The sequence below is a fragment of the Netta rufina genome (genome assembly GCF_964035555.1).
Source record: "Netta rufina genome assembly, chromosome: 1".
NCBI classification, from domain to species: domain Eukaryota; kingdom Metazoa; phylum Chordata; class Aves; order Anseriformes; family Anatidae; genus Netta; species Netta rufina.
The window spans coordinates 111,752,872-111,773,865 of record NC_140123.1 but is presented as its reverse complement, the minus strand read 5'-3'; the positions used below and the strand labels follow the sequence as shown (position 1 = coordinate 111,773,865).

General features: G+C 36.6%; 1 protein-coding gene across 1 annotated transcript in view; it reads left to right on the top strand.

Moving 5' to 3' along the window:
• The window catches only part of EPHA6 (EPH receptor A6), a gene marked incomplete at both ends in the record, with an annotated part of 508,114 nt that overhangs the window by 252,085 nt on the left and 235,035 nt on the right, over positions 1 to 20,994 (top strand). The window contains 2 exon segments of the mRNA XM_084305869.1: positions 9,373 to 9,528; positions 17,267 to 17,602. Of these exon segments, the coding sequence (XP_084161995.1) occupies positions 9,373 to 9,528; positions 17,267 to 17,602 (492 nt within the window).

The window sequence follows — 20,994 nt, the reverse complement described above, 5'->3', positions numbered from 1 at the left end:
CTTTTCAGCTGCTTATAATTTTTCCAATTTATTCATTCATGCTGAAACATTGCTACCTGCCATCTACCTGTTGTAGAGATAGTTCTGAGAATTAAGTGAGAAAGTTGTATCAGTATTGAAAAAAATTTTATCTCTTTTTATGATTAGTACCTGTGCTTACAGAATCATGTTCATAAATTTGCATCTACACAAATATGTTTAGAATGTTCATTTTTATTTCTTTAAAAACACTAAAATGAATCCTTATTCAAGATTTTTCAAAAAAGATAGCAATCTACAGTGCATTAAGAAACATAGCATTAGTACTTGAATAAAAGTGTCCCTCAAATTTATCCAAACAACTCAATAGTTTAATCCCTTATTTAGCAAATGTATTACACATAATTTAGTTTTCTGTTTGTGTACGGGTCTTGTTGATTTTTTGATACAAATTCTTGGACACTAATCTTTCTCCTGCAGTGTTGTATTGTAAATATTCTTAAGGTTTTGTTGGTTTGATTTTTAAATTCAGTAGGGCACAACTACAAAACAAAGTCCAAATAGATATTTAGTAAGTAAGGACCTTAAAGTAAATCATAAGTGGTCATAACTACCTACATAGCTACCTGTCCTCTCTGTTCCACAGAGAACCATGTCACATTTAATAGTTATATTGGATTTTGAGAATTGTACCATGCTAGCCCAGTGATCTTCATGGATATGAACCTATAGAATAGTCTAAAAAGTAAGCATATCCACCAAATGTGGTATTATGGTATAAAATTAACAAGATCTTAATTTCACTGTTTCATCCGTTGAATCTTGGGATCATCTCTCTTTTTTCTTATTGTAGCCAATTGATGCTATTATTCACTTTAGATTTATTTCAGTCTTTTGAGGATGGAAAATAATGTAAAATTAGAAAACATTTCTATTAGTCTTTGAAGAGCAATTTTACATATAAACTTCATTATAATTAAAATGTTCCTTGGCATTCTCCACACCTGTTGATGTACAGTAGAAATAAATGTTTTATTTTGCCCATTAAAACTTTGATAAGTTGCATATGATGAAGTTTGCATGGGTCTTAAACTGATGATCTCCCAGTGTCCGGTTTCCAATAAGTAGACAAGATTTCCTGTGATTTAAAGTCTTATGGATCATCTCACATCCCATCACCTTTTTGATTTTGTCTCCTTTTTTTATACAAAGGCATATGTATGTAGGTAATGTGTGTGTACATACATTTACTACTGGAGCCTGTCTGGAATGAAATCTTGAATTTTTTTATATATATATATATATATATTATTTTTTTTTGAGGTAGAACAAAATAATAGCCTGACAGGTAGATGATTCATTAAATTAGATAAAACTGTGGTGTGTGTGTCCTATAACATACACACACGTTGTGAATAATGTTATGTACAAAAAAAAAAAAGGAAGAAATATTACTTAACAGTGTGTTACAAAGGCCTTTGAAGGCCATGTATGGAGATAAAACCAAAATTAATGCACCTATGTTACATACGCCTACAGGAAAACACATAAATAAGGTAATAAATAGAATAGGTAGGCAGCCTGTGACATTATCATTCTGCATGTAGTTAACAAAGAGAAGAGCACCTGTCAGCTGTGTTTTTCCTACACTGTCACTTTTTCTGAACCCCCGTCTCCCTCTTGTCTGTAAGTTTAGAGGAAGCCAGAATGTTAACAGCCAGTCTTCTTCCCAGATCTTTGAAAATCCTTCCACTACAAGGCAGTGACAAAGAACAGGTTTTGGTAGCCTCCAGCAGCAACAGGAAAGCAGCTAATGTCACTGAGTAATTGTTGCTCTGTATGTGAAAAGTTTAATAATATAGTCTGTTTTCACACTGCAAAAGCTATTTGAGTCACCTCAGTAGCAAACAAGGTGTTTATCTTTGTTGTTATCAGAAGCCTTTACTTGCTAACATAAAACTCTTTGAGAAGTAGCTAACAAAGCACCTTAAGAAGTGCAGAATAGTATTCACCTGTGTTGTGTAGTGAAGATCCCAGCTCTTTGATGAGCCATTGAACTGTATCTAGTATGACAGGCAGTGATAAAATTAATATCATTGACTGTTCTCCTTGCCTGCATGAGCTTATGGATAAAATTCAGATTCTTTAAAAACATGGTATGTGACCCAAATCACTGCTCCAGTTCTTGAATTGCAACTGATGTTTTATACAGAGAAAAACTGTATTGACATGAACTGAAAATAGTTTGATATATACCAATTATATCTTTTGTCATTTCTTGTAATCATTTTAATAAACAGTCTCGGTAGAATACTGAAATACAAGAATGACAGAAAATAAGTCACTGAAAAAAAGACAACACAAAGAATACGTAATTTAATTTAACTATCTTCATTATATAGTTTAATTAGAGAAAGCAGCCTTGTACCTGACTCTTTTTCTGTCCTCTCCCTTTTTGCTTTCCAAAGCCAATGATATGTTTAATACTGTCCTCTCTTCTCCACCCCAAAAAATAGAATTATTAGACAGCAGAAGATATTGGCAAGAGAAGAGATTGATTTTAGTATACAAACACAGATGCATTTAAGTGCATAACCCAGCACACAGACACATAATCCCATCAGATTTACCTCAAATGAAAAGGAAAATCAGTCCATTCTTCTAAAATGGTTGGGTCATTTTGTCAGTAAGTTGGGTATGGATCTCTCCTTACCATCTGTAGGAAGTGGGGAACCAAGCTAGATAATTGCTTTTTTGATAAATGATGTATTTTATTCTTGTAGCTTCGACTAAGCAGCATGTTCTGTATTTTATGATCTATCATGGCTGGTCTCTCTCTCAATGCCTTATGTTTCTAGCAACTCCTCCTGCATAATCTCACTATCAGTTCGAACATGACCCAACGCACATCTCGTCTTTTTTCTAAGTCCATTTGTGACCTGAATAAAACAAGGATCATGTGAAGAAAGAAAAGACAGGCAATTACTAAATCAGATAGTACTCACATTCAAAGACTGTCATTATATCCTTATTTTGTAATATCCTAATCTTTGTGATCATATTCTGCCTTTTGTAGGTAAAATACATTGTGCATCTTCCATTATATTCTTTTTCCTTGTTCTTTCCTATACACTTCTTTGTTTTTTTCTACATACTTTTACTAGAATATAAATTGGTTAAAATAATATTTTTTTAAGAAATAATAAATAATTGCTTAAAATAAATTAGATCCTAGTTTCTGCACAATAGTAGAGTCAAACAGGCTTTCCTAGATTGCTCTTTTTATAAAGTGATCAGGTATCAGAAGGATAAAAGGACTTTAAAATTGTAATATTTATATATTGACAGAATATAACAAATATGGAAGATGTCAGTCTCATAGTACAATAATGGGTTTCAGCAAGCAATTTAAGAAAATGTATGAGGTGTGTAAAAGCATAGCAAATTATGTGTTTCAGAAAGATTAAACCATCTCTTCCTCAGCTACTGATGGTTGCCATTCATTGTAAATGACAGCAGAGTCTTCTCCATTTTAATTTGATTGATGAGTTCTCAGCCAACTATAAAATTCCCATTTTCATGAGGGATGTTTTCCCACACACAGACCAACAAGTGTCAGATACACATAAAAGTTGCTCTACGTTTTCTTTGCACTCCCTTTACTTCGGCTTACTTGGTAACAGTCAATTCAGACCTTGTAAAACTGGGAAACCAGTGTATGTCCTCACCATGACAAGCTTGCGCAAAGCAGTGAAAATGCCTCTGTCTTTAAAGAAGCAAGGTTTGTGAGCGCTACGGTGACCAACATGTCTGCATTTGATAGCACACAGAGTACCTCTCAGGTAAGGGAAGTACTTAACAGTTATTACTGTCTCGATCACTAAAGACTGGTAATTGACCCATGACCTTATTTATTAGACATGGCAATTCAAAAGAGTCTTAGAAATCAAGTCTCAGCTAGCCGGAGGTGAGGCCCTCACTCCTCACTGCCTGAGCAATACCAAGAGAGCAGGGCCTGACAGCAGAGGCAGCCATCAGCTGTCCCCCCCAGCTTTAGTGATTTATGTGGTTTCCCAGAGGGACACCAGATTTTAGCTCATCGGGCCCATAGGGGCCTGTAGCGGCCTGGGCTCCCTGGGCACAGCCAGGGCCCATCCCAGCAGGGTGCAGGGCAGGGTGGGGGGCAGCCAGGACAGCCCCAACATGAGTGCGGCCCGCAGCCAGGCCAGGATGTGGGCCTGTGGGTGCTCCTGGCTTAGCAGGGTCCCTGGACAGGCAGGGCTGTGGTGCAGCAGGGCTGTGGCTCGCATAGGGATCAAGAACGGGAGCCACTGCTGAAAGCAGCTCCCAGGGATAGGAGTCGGCCCTGTCTGTGTCCTCAGGATTGAGCTGTGGGGAAGCCTCTAACCACGGCCCCAGTGGGATGGGGCCACCCTCAGCTGCACTGGCTCTGAGCTGGCCCCGAGGCCCTGCAGCCAAAGTCTTTGTGGGGAGAGGCACTTTACTGTAGCACATTACCCTTTGCTGTGGTTATGGCCACAAGCCATGCACCGCATGCACCCAAGTCCTTGTGGGAAACAGACACAACTACACTGGGAACACTGCTGGGAACAGTGGAGATCTTATCTCATTTTAAGCAATAAGTATTAACTTTGGGCTCTGGTGCACAATGCACCTCAAAAGCTTTTACAGTCTCTTTCAGTACCTCTGCACATAGCTTCAACAGTGCTAAAACTCTTTTGCAGCTGCTTCTTAAATGCCTTCTCCCTACTCTGTGCCCAAGCTGGAAACTAGCAAGTCATGAATCAGTGTCTTTAAGAGTTCACCAGAGCTTTGCCAAGTGTTAAGATCTTTTCATATGCATCTGTGTGTAATACAAACAAACCTAAATGTCATACATTAAACATTAAATAAGGAAAATTATATTAATTAAAAAGTTTCTACAGCTTAAAAACACTAGTCAAATCATGATAAAGCTACAGTAAAGCACTTTTATAGACATGTTATCATTTGTGAAGCCAATTAAATTATCAGTGCTTCTCTGCATGATCCCTGGTATTTCATTGGAGAAAACTTTAGTGTCTTTGAATTGTTCATTCAGACTCCCTGCTAATTACTTAACCATTAAGGCAATATTTTATTATCATCCCCCAGGCTTTACAAAAGTCAAATCTTATACAGTTCATATAATTAGTAGCTCACAAAGTCACTTCTGTTGGATAAAGTCAGGGAAAATAAGATGCCTCCCAGTGATTAAAAAGTTAGAAAAAAATGCTGTGTGATAACAAACAAATACAAACTTTTTTTTTTTTTTAAGTCATCAATGCACAAATAATTTGTGCAAATGATAGATACAATAACTGCTAGCTGAATGAAGGAAATGTTATAATGAGAAACATTTTGAAAGTACTAATTTATCAACCCATGAAAAATGAAAATTCCTGCATACATAAGCATCCGGAACAAACTTTTAACTTACTTGTAATGTATTTTACATGTGATTTTGAGTGGAAAAGATGACCTTTTTCCTTCTCCAAATACAAAGCAACAACCTATTCATAATGAAGTGCCTGAGTTTCCGATTTGCCCATCAGGCAGTTTGTGCTCTGAGTTCTGTGGAGCTGGAACTGCCACAGATCAGTAAGCAACAAAGAGGATAGGAAGCTGGGCAAAAGCCAAGATCCTGCTTCATTAAGGAACTCAGTTAAAGTTAAGCATGCAGGTAATTCTGTTGATTATGCTCTTTACAGAGTCATATCCTAATCCTTATTTTAGCTTTCATGTGGTTTGGGGACTCTTTAAGTTGAATACGTCTAGCACCTGTGTATGGTTTGATACCACAAGCTGCAGTCACAGTGACTTGCATGCAGTAACGCAATCTGTGATCTCATAGCAGAACATTTGCAAACCCTAGTTCTAAAAAACGTTATACAAATTGGAAATTACAGTGGAGTGCATATACCATTGATTCTTTGTGCAATTTTCCTATAAGTTTTGATTGGAATTGCTTTGAGCTACAGTTGGCAGTGGTCTTACATAGCCTGAAGCTCCACAGTGGAGGCCAAACCATCCTCAGTCCTGTTTGATATGCCAAAGAAGTAATAAGGAGATTCTTCATTTCTTCACAGTGAGCAGACATGGTTCTGTACAGACCATGAGCAGTGTAAAGCTGTACTCAGTTTGTGCTGGTTTGGTGGTACCTATCAGGGCATAAACAGGCATGACAGAAGTCTGCCAAAGTCTAACTCACAGGTTAGAAGAAATCATAGCCCTTAAAACATGCTATTAGACATGTTTCACGTTCAGGAGGAATTCCTTAGGAATTAGGGTTGCAAATTAACAGCCTGTGATGACCTTGCTTGCTTATTACCTGAACAGATATTGTGGCAAATTTTCATGTTATTGGTTGTTGTTTTTCTCTGAAATAAGCTTGTTCACAAATTCTTCTGTCCTTGTTTTGGACTAAGCACCACCCTAGTCTCTAAAGATGCATGCATGTCTCTGAAATTACAGTGGTTGGGACATTTGGTAAATTAGCTTTTAAAAACTTGGGTAGGAAATTTAGTGTTTGCTAGTTTTTGAAAGGCAATGGTAAATTGCTTCTTTCTGAAGTTGAAATTCAGACAGTGAAGCATAATACTTGTTAGTAGAGTATAGGCTTTGATATTGTATGGCAGCTGAAGTGCTGTATTTCAATCCTGTGCTGCATATTCAGTGATCTTTATAGAGGAACAGTTTCACCTTGAATGTTGGCAGTCAGCACCAAGTTATCCCAGGAGCTGAAGTTATCCAAAACCTGTGATCATTTGGGGGCTCTCAGCATGTGTTAGTATGTTTATGAAGGGCTGGATTTTATTTAAAAGTATCCAGTAATTGTAATTGTTTTACTCTACATTTGGATGGGGGAGGACTGTCAGTAGCATTGTAAACTTAACCATACCAAAGCTGTCCTGATATCATTGGCTTTAGAATGCGAGGAGTTTATCTGACATAATGGTGCGTGCATTTGTGTTGGCTTCAGTAAAAGTAGGATATCAACATCTTCACCCATTTTTCCCCAGCATTTTCATGAGTATATATATAAGACAAAAATAAATAAAAAGAAAATCCAACCATATTGAAACCATAAAGGCTTTAAATATACTCCAGAATGCCATTTCAGAATAAAACATTTACTTTTTTTTTCTTAATTGAAAATAAATCATGTTCTCCTTCAGTTTTATTTTTGAATAATGAACAGCTTGAAGTTTAAACAAAATATTTTTCTTGAATAGGACTGCTGTGTTTCTTTTGATCTAAACTGGTTTGTCATTTGGGGGACAGAAAGGAAGGAGTGATTTGAGAACTGACAGAAAAAAAATATTGGAAGTAGTAAGGATTTTAAAGAGAACTCATTTTGCTGCGAGTGAAAAGGTAGCCTGGAATTGCCACCTCTTTAATCACAAACTTCTTTGTTGTGGTACTGTATGTATGAAAGGTAGCTATTAAAAGCAAGAATTTAATATTAATCTTCAGCTAAGGCCTGGCAGGATTTGGACATGAGTAAAAAAGGAGCAGGCATTCATAACACCCTTCCCACATTTCACCTTACCTTCTCTCTTCCTTCCTCCCAGCAAAGCTGAGAGGAGTCAGCATCTACCGCCTATATCTACAATGCTGCTGTCTTCCTAGTACCAAACCTGCTGTCATTCCAATCAGTAGAAAATTGCCACTGACTGTAATCACGGTGGTATCAGACCAGCAGCCTTTTAAAGGGAAATCCCCTGCTGTTCCCACCTCTCTTATCTCTAGCACCAGAAATACTTATATTTTTTCTTCAGTGACAGCAGGGCATGATTTCTTCCTAATACCTATTCAGCAAAGTCAGAAGAACACACTGGGAGAACTGCTGAAATTGTTGGGTCAAAATTAAGCTCTTAAAATTACATCTGAAAAAATGGCTCCTGCATTCTGATGGGTAATCAAGTGCTACCTTTTTAGTCCCACACACTCCCTTTTCCCTCAGACACTAATGAAACAGCTTTCGTATCAAGTGGGTGCTTTGGAATCAGAAGCAAAACTGATCTGTGTATATGTTATCTGTAAGTTAATGCCTTTAATAATTCACTTAATTTGAACTGACAGTGAACCCCTAAAATTCATAAATCTTGGTACTTATTTATCGAACACTGCATTCTAATATTGTTATTTTGTCTTATTGCAAGGGAAGGAAATACTGCCTAGTTCCTGTAGCAATAAAAAGAATATAGTCTTGAATATGTCAAAATGAGAAAAAGCCACATGGATCTTTGAAATATGTATACCAATGGCTTCCATTGTACTGGTGAAGGAGTCGGAAGGAATATGAGCCTATGCAGTCCACACGTGTTAGAGTTGCTCTTTCATTTGTTTCAGTTCTGTTTGCTGATTGAGAATCCAGAAGACAGTACCTGTAATTCGTACTGGCATGTGTGAATGTAGTAGTTGGCAGGAGAAAAAAAGAAATCTCTGTCTAAACTTGTGTGCTAAAGGCTGAGAACAGTTTTAAAATAATATTTCAGAATGCGAACCAGGCATATTTATGATAACATTTATTTTAAATAATTGTTTCTGCTTTAAAGGTCAGCAGAAAGGCTTTTAAGGTTCTGCTGTGATGAAGAACTGCTGGGATTCTTGCTCCAACTGGGTGGGCGGTGGGCTCTGACTGCTGCAGCATCTCCCATCCTCACAGCAGCTGCTATCTGGGTTGTTTCTTGACACAATTAAGAGTAGCCTCAGGCTTTCTGTAGTTTGTGCTAGAGGGTATTGGCACCTCTGTCCTACATCTCCAAAGGTTATTAGAGCAGTGCCTCCCAGCCCTCATTCCAACACAGTGCAAAGGACTCAACTAATTGACCCTGCTGTCAGAGGCTTCTCAGGAGACTCTGGGCACGTCAGGCCCATCTGCAAATACAGGGATGTCATTCCTGTCTCATCAAGGCATTGTGAGGAGAAGCACATTGAGCCTTAAAAGTCTCTACTACTTAAATAAGGAAGCCATATAAATAGCATTGGTAGATACGAAGTTATCCCACTCTTTAGTGTTATTAATATATGAAACCTACATAAAACATAGACAGTGAGCTTGTGTTTACTTGATACTAGTGAAGTTTCCTAGGTAACAGTTTCAAGCAGCAGTGATGGCTGTCTATTAGGAAGCTGTCTCTTTTAATGTTTACCCATCAGACATCAAGAACATACATATATTTTTTAAGTCCATATACCAAAAAAAAAACTGTGAAGCATTATGTGATCAGAATAGCATATATATCTAGGTTGGAAAGAAAAGACAGTGCATTATAACTGCATGGAACAGATTTTACTTACGACCAAAATTTGCTGCTATTAATAAAAAAATATTTTCTTGTTTTGCAGCTTGCAGGCCTGGATTCTATAAAGCATTTGCTGGAAATGTAAAGTGTTCCAAGTGCCCTCCACATAGTTTGACCTATGTTGAAGCAACTTCTGTATGTCAGTGTGAGAAAGGTTACTTCAGAGCTGAGAAAGACCCACCAACTATGGCATGTACCCGTAAGTCTGATCACTACCGGTGTCTGCAGTTCTGTGACTCATTTATGCATTTTTTTTTATTTAAAAATGACATGAAATTGTACATTTTCTGAATAATCCTGTTAAAAATTACCAAAAGAGATTTCTTGATCAAATTTCAAACAGCAGTTTTCTGTTTAGTTATATCCCTAAAAATACTGCCATGTTTCTTACATTAATGACTTATTAACCTGTAGTTCTGAGGGATAATGTAAGGTATGTAATCATTGTCATGTAGATAGCAATGTTGAATTTTAACTATTCATATGTATTTTAAGGACTTGAAAATATTCTTGCGCAAAAACTTGCAAAAAACTGCGGCTGCATATGAATAAAAAAAAAAAAAAAAACCACGGATATTACATACTCTCCTGTCTCCTCAGATAAAAATTAAAGCCAAAGTACTATTGCAGTAGTTAGCAGTGCATAGTCAATTTTTGGTATGACTAATGATGTAAAAGTAACTGAGCTGACAGTAGCAGAATTGAAGTACTTCCCGTGTTCATGCTAGTCTCTCCATGTGGCACTACACTGGGTAAACTGGGAATATACCAGGTAATTTGAGGCTGATTGACAAAGTTATAGGTGTTCTGTAATCCTGAGGTCATTACGTAGACCAAGCCATTTCACGTCCGTTGAGTGGGAGTGATCTTCACCAAAAGCGACATTGATTAGATCCAAGGCACTTATCAGAAAGTTGTCCAATCTAGCCATAGAGCATTCAGAGGTGAAAGGTACATCCCAGACTCCAGCTGCTTGAGGGACGTGGGTTCAAGAAGCACCTCAAACCAAGTAACATAATCTGCTGTCAGCTCGCTCTGGAGTGAGGCGTGTAGGTCTGTCATTTTTTACGGAATGTGTGAGGGGAGAAAAATGTTGTTCCAGACTTCCCAAAGGAAAATGTTGATTACAAACAATTCCACTCAAATGAGTGCCCTGAGCATAGGCTATGAAAACTTACCCACAGAGCTAACGCACATCGCAGGCACTCTTGACAGTTTCATGCTTATTAAGATGGTTTCACTCATACATTATGCAGATGTGGTACCACATTACTTATGCCATTGATTTTTCATTTCCAAAAGACAGTTTTCTGAAAAATTGCTCACACATGGCATTATGTTCCCCTAGTTATCTTTCAGGGCACAATTTTAAGCCCAGCTACCCACCAGTATTGATAAGGTAAGGAGGAACATGAGAGCCTTGTGGCACCAGGGAGCAGGTACCTACAGCACCCTGGTCCTGCTCCCTTTTCCCCAACAAAACTGGGATGCTGAAAGCTGCTTTGGCTGACAGCTGTCGGGAGAGATTTGCTGCCAGACCACTCTATTCCTGCTGAGGATATCAGCCAGAGCAACCGAATAAGTGGGTGTAGGGAAGAAATCAACCACAACAGCAGTGCCAGTGCCCCATCTCACCTCAGATTTGGAGAAATAACAAATAAGGGAGACCGTGAACCACATTCTGGTTTCTTCCTTTTTCTTGGTTCAGTGCCACCACAGATTGCCTCTTATTCAACCTAGATTGCAAGGTATCAATATTTCACTGACTTTAATAGCAGATGTATTCATCTTATACCTACAATGATGATTATTTCACTAATTGTCAGCTCTGGAAATGACACTAAGATTCTGACAGGCAGACTGTGTTCTTATCTTCTTGCATATCATCAGTAATGAAGAGTCTGCAGGCTAAATTATTCCCTAACCGATATCTTTAGCCCCACTGCTTTCAAATTATGCTCTCGGTTATTAAAATTATGTTTCTGTCATAAATACAACTTCACTGCCTTCGGTGGGTCTGTGCAGATGTGGCTAATTTAAATTTAATAAACAAAGATATTGGTGATGTATGAGACAGGGTAGAATTTAGCATGTTTCTTCCAAACTGTCATGCTTTACTGTAATAAAAGGAGCTTGAAAGTTAGAAAAAAAAGTGAGCCAATTTGACTACACAAAGAGAAAAGGCTGCACAGTAAGAATATGCCTTTTCTACATAAACACTTTTGGGACAGGTCTCTATTTTTGATGTCAATTTGCAAATTTTTATCCTGACATATGAGACAAGATAAGAGATTAGAAATTTTTCTTGTGACTTTTCAAACGAGTTGTTCTTGAATCAAACACATTCACTAATGGATTCTCTTTACAAACCTCTTCATTTTAAAATATTTTAAACCGACTACATTCAAACCTATTTTATTTGCTTCTTCACTTCCTGAAAAGCAATATGCCTAAAATAGGTAGATATTTTTATTCTCTCTCTCTTCATTCCTGTATAGGGTTAGAAAGTAATTTCTCACTCCAGAATTTTTCCTTGGTTCTGGAAAACTTGCACGAATAGCAATATGGAGAATAACGACCTTGATCCAAGAGACTATGAATTGAAGAGCTTAGCTTCAGGCATCCATTTTTTCAAGCTGAGCTTTGAATCTAATTTCATTAATTCTGTGAAAGTGCATACTGTATATTTTCCCAAGATTGTACAGTTCCCATTTTTACTTCATGAAACTGTATTTTATAAAAGAAGAGTATGCACTTCATAGAAAGCATAGTAGAATTCTAATTTTAATGAGAGGAAAAGAAAATTACATTGGGATATATTGTTAATTACTTTCTCATAGCCTTTTTCCATTTAATTGGCACTTGTTATCAATCTCTTGCTGCTGTTCTTTCTCCTTATTGTATTTCTTTGCCATATGTGAGTACTCTATCAGTGATCTCTCCACACACACAGTGAGCAACAAATAACAGCATATCTTCTTCCCTGTCTGATTACTCTGTGCATAAACTAACATTTCCCACTATAATGTAATTAATAAATTGATCTATCTTTCAAGGTCAAAGGCAGGCAGTCTTTCGTTGAGTCTGAGTATGAATGCATCTATTCTCATGTTAGGCTTAAACAATTTTGAGCCAACAAATTTCAACAGGCTTGAAGCCTTTGACTGTACTGCTTCTATTGCTATTTGTGTGTGTATATACATATATATATATATATTTATTTGTTTGTAATTTATCATTATGCTCAGACTTGGAGTATTGGTTTGCAGTCACCAGTTCCTGTCATGAGGAAATTCTTCCTGCCTGCCTCATTGAGAAAAGAATAAATGATTCTGAAAAGGCAAAAATGTAATACAGCATTCCACATCAAGTGTCACTAATCTATGCTGCATATATGTATGTATGTATATAAAAAAGCAATTACGAACTCAAGGGACACAGGTACACGGTGATTCTGAGTATTCTCATGAGATGATGATTAATTTCTGCCACTTCTGCTGTGAATTCAGTTGTCAAGTAATACACAACGATGGCAGTGTAGTTGTTGGTAACAGACAGTTCTCGCTTAAAAAGAAAAAAAAAAAAGAAAAAAAATATTTTCCAGACAGTCATTGCCCTGTATTATGTAAAATACTGCACTGTCCTCACCAGACTTCTGCAGCATTTGGATTGCTCCTCCTTCCTTCCACAAAGGGCAAAATGCACTTCACTTTCATAGATGGAGAGCATACACAAAGCAGCTAGGCGAGGTGCGAAGCACAGCATGAGGCATAAACTCAGCTGTGATGCTCTTGGAGTAAGCCTGATTTTCCATAAGAGATCAGTGCCAGTCTACTCCACAGAGGGTGTAGAAATACTTGTTTCATTATAATTCGCAAATGAAGCAAAAGGCATTGCTCACACTCAGGCTGTGTTTTATCTAAAAAGCAGAAGAGCTTCATTTTTAGTAATGCTCAACCATCTGAACTGTTTTACTCTTCTGCATAAAATCCAAAGTCATGAATTTTGCTGTTAGAAAAGGATCCATCATTTTCACCAATGTACTTGGTTTCCTTAAAAACAATATGAGGAAATCCCTGAGAGCCTTGCACACAGATGTCTGCAGAAGGGTTATTGCTGCCAAGTTTTTTTGATGTGTCAAATAATCTTTGTGTAATTTATAAATGATAACAAAGCAATCGGGCCACATCCATAAAAGCCCAGTGACACATAATTTAGCTGAATCTGAGGATTAGAATTAATTGTCTCTCTTTGTTCCAAGTTCTAAATCTTAGTAAATGATTCACTGCATGTCATTACAGCTTAATATTTGCATGAAATCACAGTTAAACTGGCATAATTTAACAGCAATTAAAAAGCTATTTAATCGTCATGCAAATTGGCATGAGGGGCCTTGAGTATGAAGGGTGTCTAAGGGTTTTTTCAGTACTTGCAGGCGGACAGTCGTATACTTTCAGACATCCCTAACATAACTGATAATCTTCTCCTTATTCATTGAAATATGAATGTACAATAATTTGTGTTTTCTCTTATAAATGAGAGTTAAATCCCAAATCATAAATATAACAACCTTCACTTCACAGTATATGGCTAAAAAAGTTATTTTATCTACCATATTGGCTCTTTGGCTGATACTATCTACACAGAACAACAAACTAAACACATTAAGATAGACAAATCCAGGCAAAAGAAAAAGCTCTCTTAGTGCCTGGATACACATTAATTCCTATGTTTTAGCATGCCAAACTTATTGAAGGGACATACAAAAACTAAGCTGTGATAACCCATTGTCATAATACCTGTAGTTTATATAAGATTAGATCTGAACCAGTTTTAAAACATTGGCTCCAGTCCTATGAGTGATTACACACATGCTTAATTTTAAGTGCATGAATATTACCAATTATTTCAAGGGGATAACTGATCCGCTTAAAGTTATGCACATATGTAAGCGTGATTAAAGATCTTCTTCCGTATTCCTAAAACTCCTTATTGGTTTTAACAGTGGGAATTTGTTAAGACCAGTCATTATTTAATTTCTCACAGAATGTTTTTGGATGAAGCACAATTACTCCTTTCTTCTGCACATAATTACTAAGAACTGAAGCTGAAGTAATCTGTGCTGGTTTTAGCTTATTTCAATTGGAGAACTGTTTTCCAGAGTAGCTACAACCACCGGTGTCACAGTAATTTTATGGGAAGTTAAGAGATCTGTGAATCTGAGACACTAAGGTTATAGAGGCTTTTTTCTACCAACTCAGCATCTTCAAGGCTGTACCTTGTCTCTGCTTTCCACACCATTGGAAAATAATGCATCAATATAAATAGCAGTTGTTAACAAGTTGCATTTGTAAATACTTACGTATTACAGTATTTCAAATGCTACAATATTAGACTTATCACAAGGTCACACTCAAAAGCCAGGAAGGATATACTCAAAATATTCTCTGGGACTGTAAAAACTGCAAACTACAAAAATAATTTTCATCTGCCAGGTTCCAGAAATATTGATCTTCATACAGTACAAATAAGTCACGTACCATTCAGCTAAATGACTCCTTGATATTCCAAGAAATAACTGCTCTTCACTGTCAGGGGCTTTTTGGCTGCTAACCATAAGCTCTGTGCAGATAGATACACAAATACTCTCACATTCAAAATATTTTAATCCTTCTTGTCCACTGAAAAAAGTGCAAACACAGTAGCTCCAAGTATTTTAATTATCAAGTGCTTGAAATCTAGTAGCCAACTCATCATTCACCTTAGGGCAAAAATCATTCTAATAAAACCATAGCCTCAGCTGTTTAACGTTACAAAAAATATCAGAAAGAAAAAAGCAACTCAAATGTTCAACTACAATTCACAAAAAACCTTAACATTTATTGGTTCACATGATCCCTCCTGTGCCATACAAACATTTTTTTTTTCCTTTACAAGCATTACAGCTTTTATACATTTAACACTGTATAAGTAAACAAATACCATCACTTAAAACTATAAACTTTGGTGAGCCGAGCAGTGACTTTTCTTCTGCAACTATTATTGTTTCTTTCCTTCATTAAAGTTAGTATTTCTTTTTGATGCAATGTGTAGGTACAGTTGTATAGATGTTTATGTTTTTTTAGTAAAATATAAGATGAAATAATGTTTTCTGTTAAGGTATAGTCCATTTTAGTATCCTGGGTCATCTTCAAGAAATAAGGACTTGAGTAAATAGACTTACTTCAGTAGGTGCATATTTCAAAGCTACTCAGGGGCTTGATTTTCTAAATCTCACAACATTTTTGTTCAGATAAATACAGCTTAAAGTTTGAAAATTCCATCAGCATATCAGTGCTGTAGTAATTGTTACTAGTAAGGAAAAAAAAAAAAGTAAAATAATGGAACTAAATGACTAGGAAAAAATAATATAACTTTTTTTTGAGGGGGAGGGAATGGGATTTGAGGTCCTGGTTTATATATGAAATGTCAGAAGGAGCTTTGATATTTTTTTTTCCTTTCTAATGTAAAGTTTAACCATTCAAAACTTCATAGCTAAGTCTTGATGTCAGGTTATATAAATCATGAAAAGCTGTAAAGCAAGCTTAAAGTTTTCGAAGCTCTACTAACCACTGACTAAACCATCCTAGTGCACTGTGATTTTCTGATGAGAGCTGGGAATGTAATGTTCATTCAGCTCACCATAAGCCCAGAGTTCACCCGTTAAGTTTAGCACAGTCATTTTACATAGATCAAAACCTGGAGTATAAGGCTTTGCGTTTTGCCAGATCCATGTTTCTTGCCTAATTTTTATGGGCACTTTTTTTGGTTTACATATAATTTGTTTTGAAAGCTGTGTGTTTGTGTTTGTTTGAAATACGCTAGCTCTAAAAAGAAGAATATGCTAAGTAGAGATAACATTATTTAGAGTTCCTCTAACAGTTTCCACCTTCATCCTTTCACTAATTCCTGTCTGAATATGCAAAGTCTCAGGTGATTTACTTGTGGTGATACACAGAAAATCAGCATAACAGCTTAAAACTTGCTTGGTGTCCCTTGGCTATTGTGGGATCCACTGGAAATGGATCACTTGTGGTTCCTCCAACTCTACACAGACAGCTGTACCACTTGTTGGCTAGCTAAGAGGTTTCCTATATTCTGCCTGTTGCTAGTACTTCTGCATTCCTCCTCCCTGTGGTCTTCAGGAACTATTTTTTCTCCTGTTTTGCAACCATCCCTTTAGATCTTTAGCTTGTAAGTGGGATGTCTTTGCTGTTAAACTGATGCTGATTAGGTGCCGGGCAGGGATAAAAAACATGTAAACTGTCTCTTGTGCCTAATACTCTTAGCCTGTTGCTACCCAGCTCTGTTAATGAGTAGCAGCAAAGAAATCCCCCAGGATAATAGCAGCGAAGGATAGAAAAAATATGTGGTACTAAAGAATTAATACAAACAACTTCACTTCCTGTAGTTATTCCAAAGCTGTCATTTATTTACTTACTCAATTTAACTCTTCTAAGACACAGAGGACCATAAGTATCAGAAAAGCCTACTTTACTAGGCAAAACATAAGGAAATAAATTCTGTGGTTGGAACTCTACAGCTCTACCCCAGTACCCCACAAGTCAAAAAGTATTTAGTGCAAATTTAAGTTATCAGGTCTAGCTTGGACCTTCCCAAGTAATTTATATGTTGTCTTAAATTATTTCTGAATTAATTCTAATTCATTTAGAGTTTTCAGCTTCTTACGATCTTACATGTTTATCCTTCCTGTTTAATTTTCAAGGATTTAAATTATTTAGATAATTTTAAGTTTTTCAATTGAATTCACTATTCAAACATAATCTTTTCAACTTTTTGCAAATAATTGCCTTAAGATTAATATTATATTTTTGGGTGGTTTTGCCTCCAAAGCAGACAACAGACGCTTAACAGGCTTTCCCCCTCCTTCTTTGCAGGGCCACCTTCTGCTCCCAGGAACGTGATTTTTAACATTAATGAAACAGCTCTCATGTTGGAATGGAGCCCCCCAAGTGATACAGGAGGAAGAAAAGACCTCACTTACAGTGTCATCTGTAAGAAATGCGGGTCGGATGCCAGCCAGTGTGAGATATGTGGGGGAGGCATCCGCTTCATCCCCAGGCACACAGGTCTCATCAACTCCTCCGTGACAGTGCTGGACTTTGTGTCGCATGTCAACTACACCTTTGAAATAGAGGCCACGAATGGCGTCTCGGAGCTGAGTTTCTCGCCCAAGCAGTTCACAGCTATCACAGTTACCACGGACCAAGATGGTAAGTCTCACCACCGCGCGTCTGTTACTATGCCCCTGTCATTCGTACACTTTTTATGGGTATCATTTTGCTTCTTGGAAGGCTGGGTCAGTGAGTTAGGATGCTTTGCAGATTGTTATGCATTTTTATGTGTGAGGACTTTCAGTTTCTGCTGATGAGGTCACTGAATGCTTTTGTCAGTTGGCCCTTGACCCCAAAACACAGGGCACAAAACCACATCTTTGCTTAATGTGTCTTCCTGTTTAAATGAAGTGCATACTTTAACACAACCTGAGCCTACCAGTGGTTTGTCACAACTGGAGTCTGTGTCTGATGTTCTTCCAAGTCTTCCCTTACAATTTCAGTTTTGAAAGACTAAAGCACCACATTACCCACCAATTTCATAGTTTAAAGGTGAAATGAAAGTGAATTCATTTCCTTTAGTATCCATGTTTCGTAGTACTAATACAGCATGATTTACTCTAAGATGTTTCAGCATCTGTATGAGCCATTTCCTCAGGTGAGATATCATAATGGATTTTTTGTTACTTTAATTGTCAACTTCATGTTATCATTTCTGATATTCCCCCACACACCATTTCAGTTCAGATTCATGTTTAGGGCTGTCCTTTATGAGAAACATGGGTACCAAAAAGAGCTCTGTAGTTTATTTCTGCACATTTTTCCTCTTCCATCTATAGAAATACTTACTATGCCAGCAAAAAGCATCATAGGTTACCAACAAAGCAATCTGTATAGTAGTGTTATCTTCTGGCTTGTGCTACTGTAGATCAGAAGGTTATTTCAAAATTATCCCTTGCTGACTTTTGTTCCAGAAATGTTTTTCACCTACTGTGCAGTGACATTGCAACTGTAGCTGAAGTGTTTAATGTAGGACACGAGCTGAACTGGCAAAACTAGGATTTTGAGTACCAAAACCTTTGGTCGTGTAAAAGTAATTAGTAAAAGTGCTAATGTTCAGGAGGATCCTGTTATGTTCCACTTGTAGGAAGGCCCTGTTTTTTTTCGTTGATTAGCCTAGCAAAAATCTGCTTACCTGTGTATCTGGGACAAGCAGTTTTGTTGATGAGTTAAGTAATGACTTATTCGCCTTTGGGCATGCCAAAATTAACAGCTTGCTGTGATGATGATGATAATGACAATGATGGTAATTCTAATAATATTCTTGAAAATGGTTTGGGAAAACAATGAAAACTGCTCACTTATCTTTAATGTGATGATAGTAACAGAACAGATGATTACATAAGATACTTAATGATATGTTCATTGCAATGAGAATTGTCTTAAGCTCTCGGGCTATGCATCACACGTTGAACCTGTACCTCACTATTGCTTTCTCATCAGAGGAAAAACATGCTGCTAGAATCTACCTCTTTGGTATACTTACTTTCAGATGTTTTGTTACATGGTACAAAATGCAAGTCAGTAAGCATGCACAAGTGGAGGTCACCAGAGAGATGGTTTATTTTTAAACTGGCCAACAGCTGTCTGAACACACTTTGTGAATTGTATTTAAGTGGTGGGCTTTTAAAAAATAATACATCTTTTGCTGATGTCTGTTTCTGGTTTAAGGATATAGATTTTCACCGCAGTTTACTCAAAACAGGGAAAAGACCAATGTTCTGATAATTTGTGACACACTGACAGTAAAGTCTAGAGTGTAGGCTGCTTGCACTATAATAATTCTTACATTGCTAAAAATTCTATTGGAAGAGCTTGAGAGAATTTAAGACCAGATTTCCAGAATATCAGTATGTTTATTTGGATATAAAAAGACAGCTTTGCAGGAGGGAAGCATTGTAATAAATGAAATAGAGGCATCTATAAAATGCAGTTATAAAGATAAAATATTTTTTGTAGGCTTAAAAACTGTGTCATTGCATAAAATCATAAAAATGGTAACTATATATTTAGATGAAAAAGAGAGAAAGATAGTGTCATATGGAATAGTCTTTGGAAGAAAATTAATGGGGTTTTGGTTGATGGAAATTGAGAAGAAAATAAACATTTTTTTGTGAGTTTCTTTTAGTCATGAATAAAAAGTGGTAGTATGAAGAAAGTTAGGGTATCTTACCTGAGAAAACAAAGCTGTAGAACTAAAGCTTCAGACCACTGCAGAGATTTTATTAATGTTTATATATCACGCTGGAGTTCTCTGAGAAAAGGATTTATGACTTTTTTTTTTTTTTTTAATTTCATTGGTAGCCAGATACTACTAAACAACTTACAGTATTTTTCATGCCATATTTACCAAAAATACTAAATAATTGCCTTTATATTGCAAATATTTTCCAGCTGTACCACCAAGCAGCAAGCTCACTGTTGCAATCTTTCCTTCTAATCTTAATTATCTTGAAATGGACACTACTTATTGCCTGATGCTGCAAGATCATACACATGTTCGTATAAATGAAAGATACAAGATTATAGACATGAAGTGACAACAAATCAAAAATGTCTTAGTGTGGGCAGGTACTACATTACCAAAAGTCCACACTTAAAACATTTTTTTTTCCTTTTGATGTGGCTAATTTGAAAAATCTAGACCTATAATGAATTATACCATGACAATTTATTTATCCTATGTTCATATTTTTCTTTTATATGAGTCTTTTCATACATACTGTTGTAATATTTTTTGCTATATGCATTACATGCTGATAGATCTCTCTATATATAAATTGTTTTCTTCAATTATTTTATCTTTGTTAAGAATATGGAACAATATATTTAGCTGTTCTAAATACAAACCATTCTTGTTAGGTACAAGAATTTACAGTAGCTGAGGAGCTAGCATTTTATTTTCTTTGACCATATTGGATTTACTTCCCTCTAGTGGCCCTTTCTTTTTGACACTTTATGTGGAATTAACAGATAGTTCTTTAAACATGAAAAACTGTTAGTTTGTGCTTCAGTGCTGGTTTTTTTTTTTTTTTTTTTTTCTTCTTTCTTTTTGGAGAAGATACTGCTGTTGGTATTTTGCTGCAGTGCAGTGAATAATACCATGGGCATCCACAGAAACTGAGAAATTGTATTCTACCCCAGTTAGTGAGCAGAGAGTGAGAGCATCAGAGGGAGCATAGTTGCTGACAGGAGAAGTGAACTACTTCAGAAGTGATTATGGCTCGTCTCTAGGAGTTATACTACAACTAATATTAAAGTCTTAACATGCATGTAATGTCTCTACATGCAATCACCATCATCAGCAAGATTAAGTACAACGCTGAGCTCTAACAATGGCAAGAAGCAAACTAAAGGAAAGTAACACTTACTTTGAAAAGGTTTTGCAAACTGCAACCCACAAACCACTTTGCAATTTGATGACTAAAGCATTACTAGATCTGATCGAATACTAAAGAAAACTTACTGACATTAATGCAAGCTATATAAAA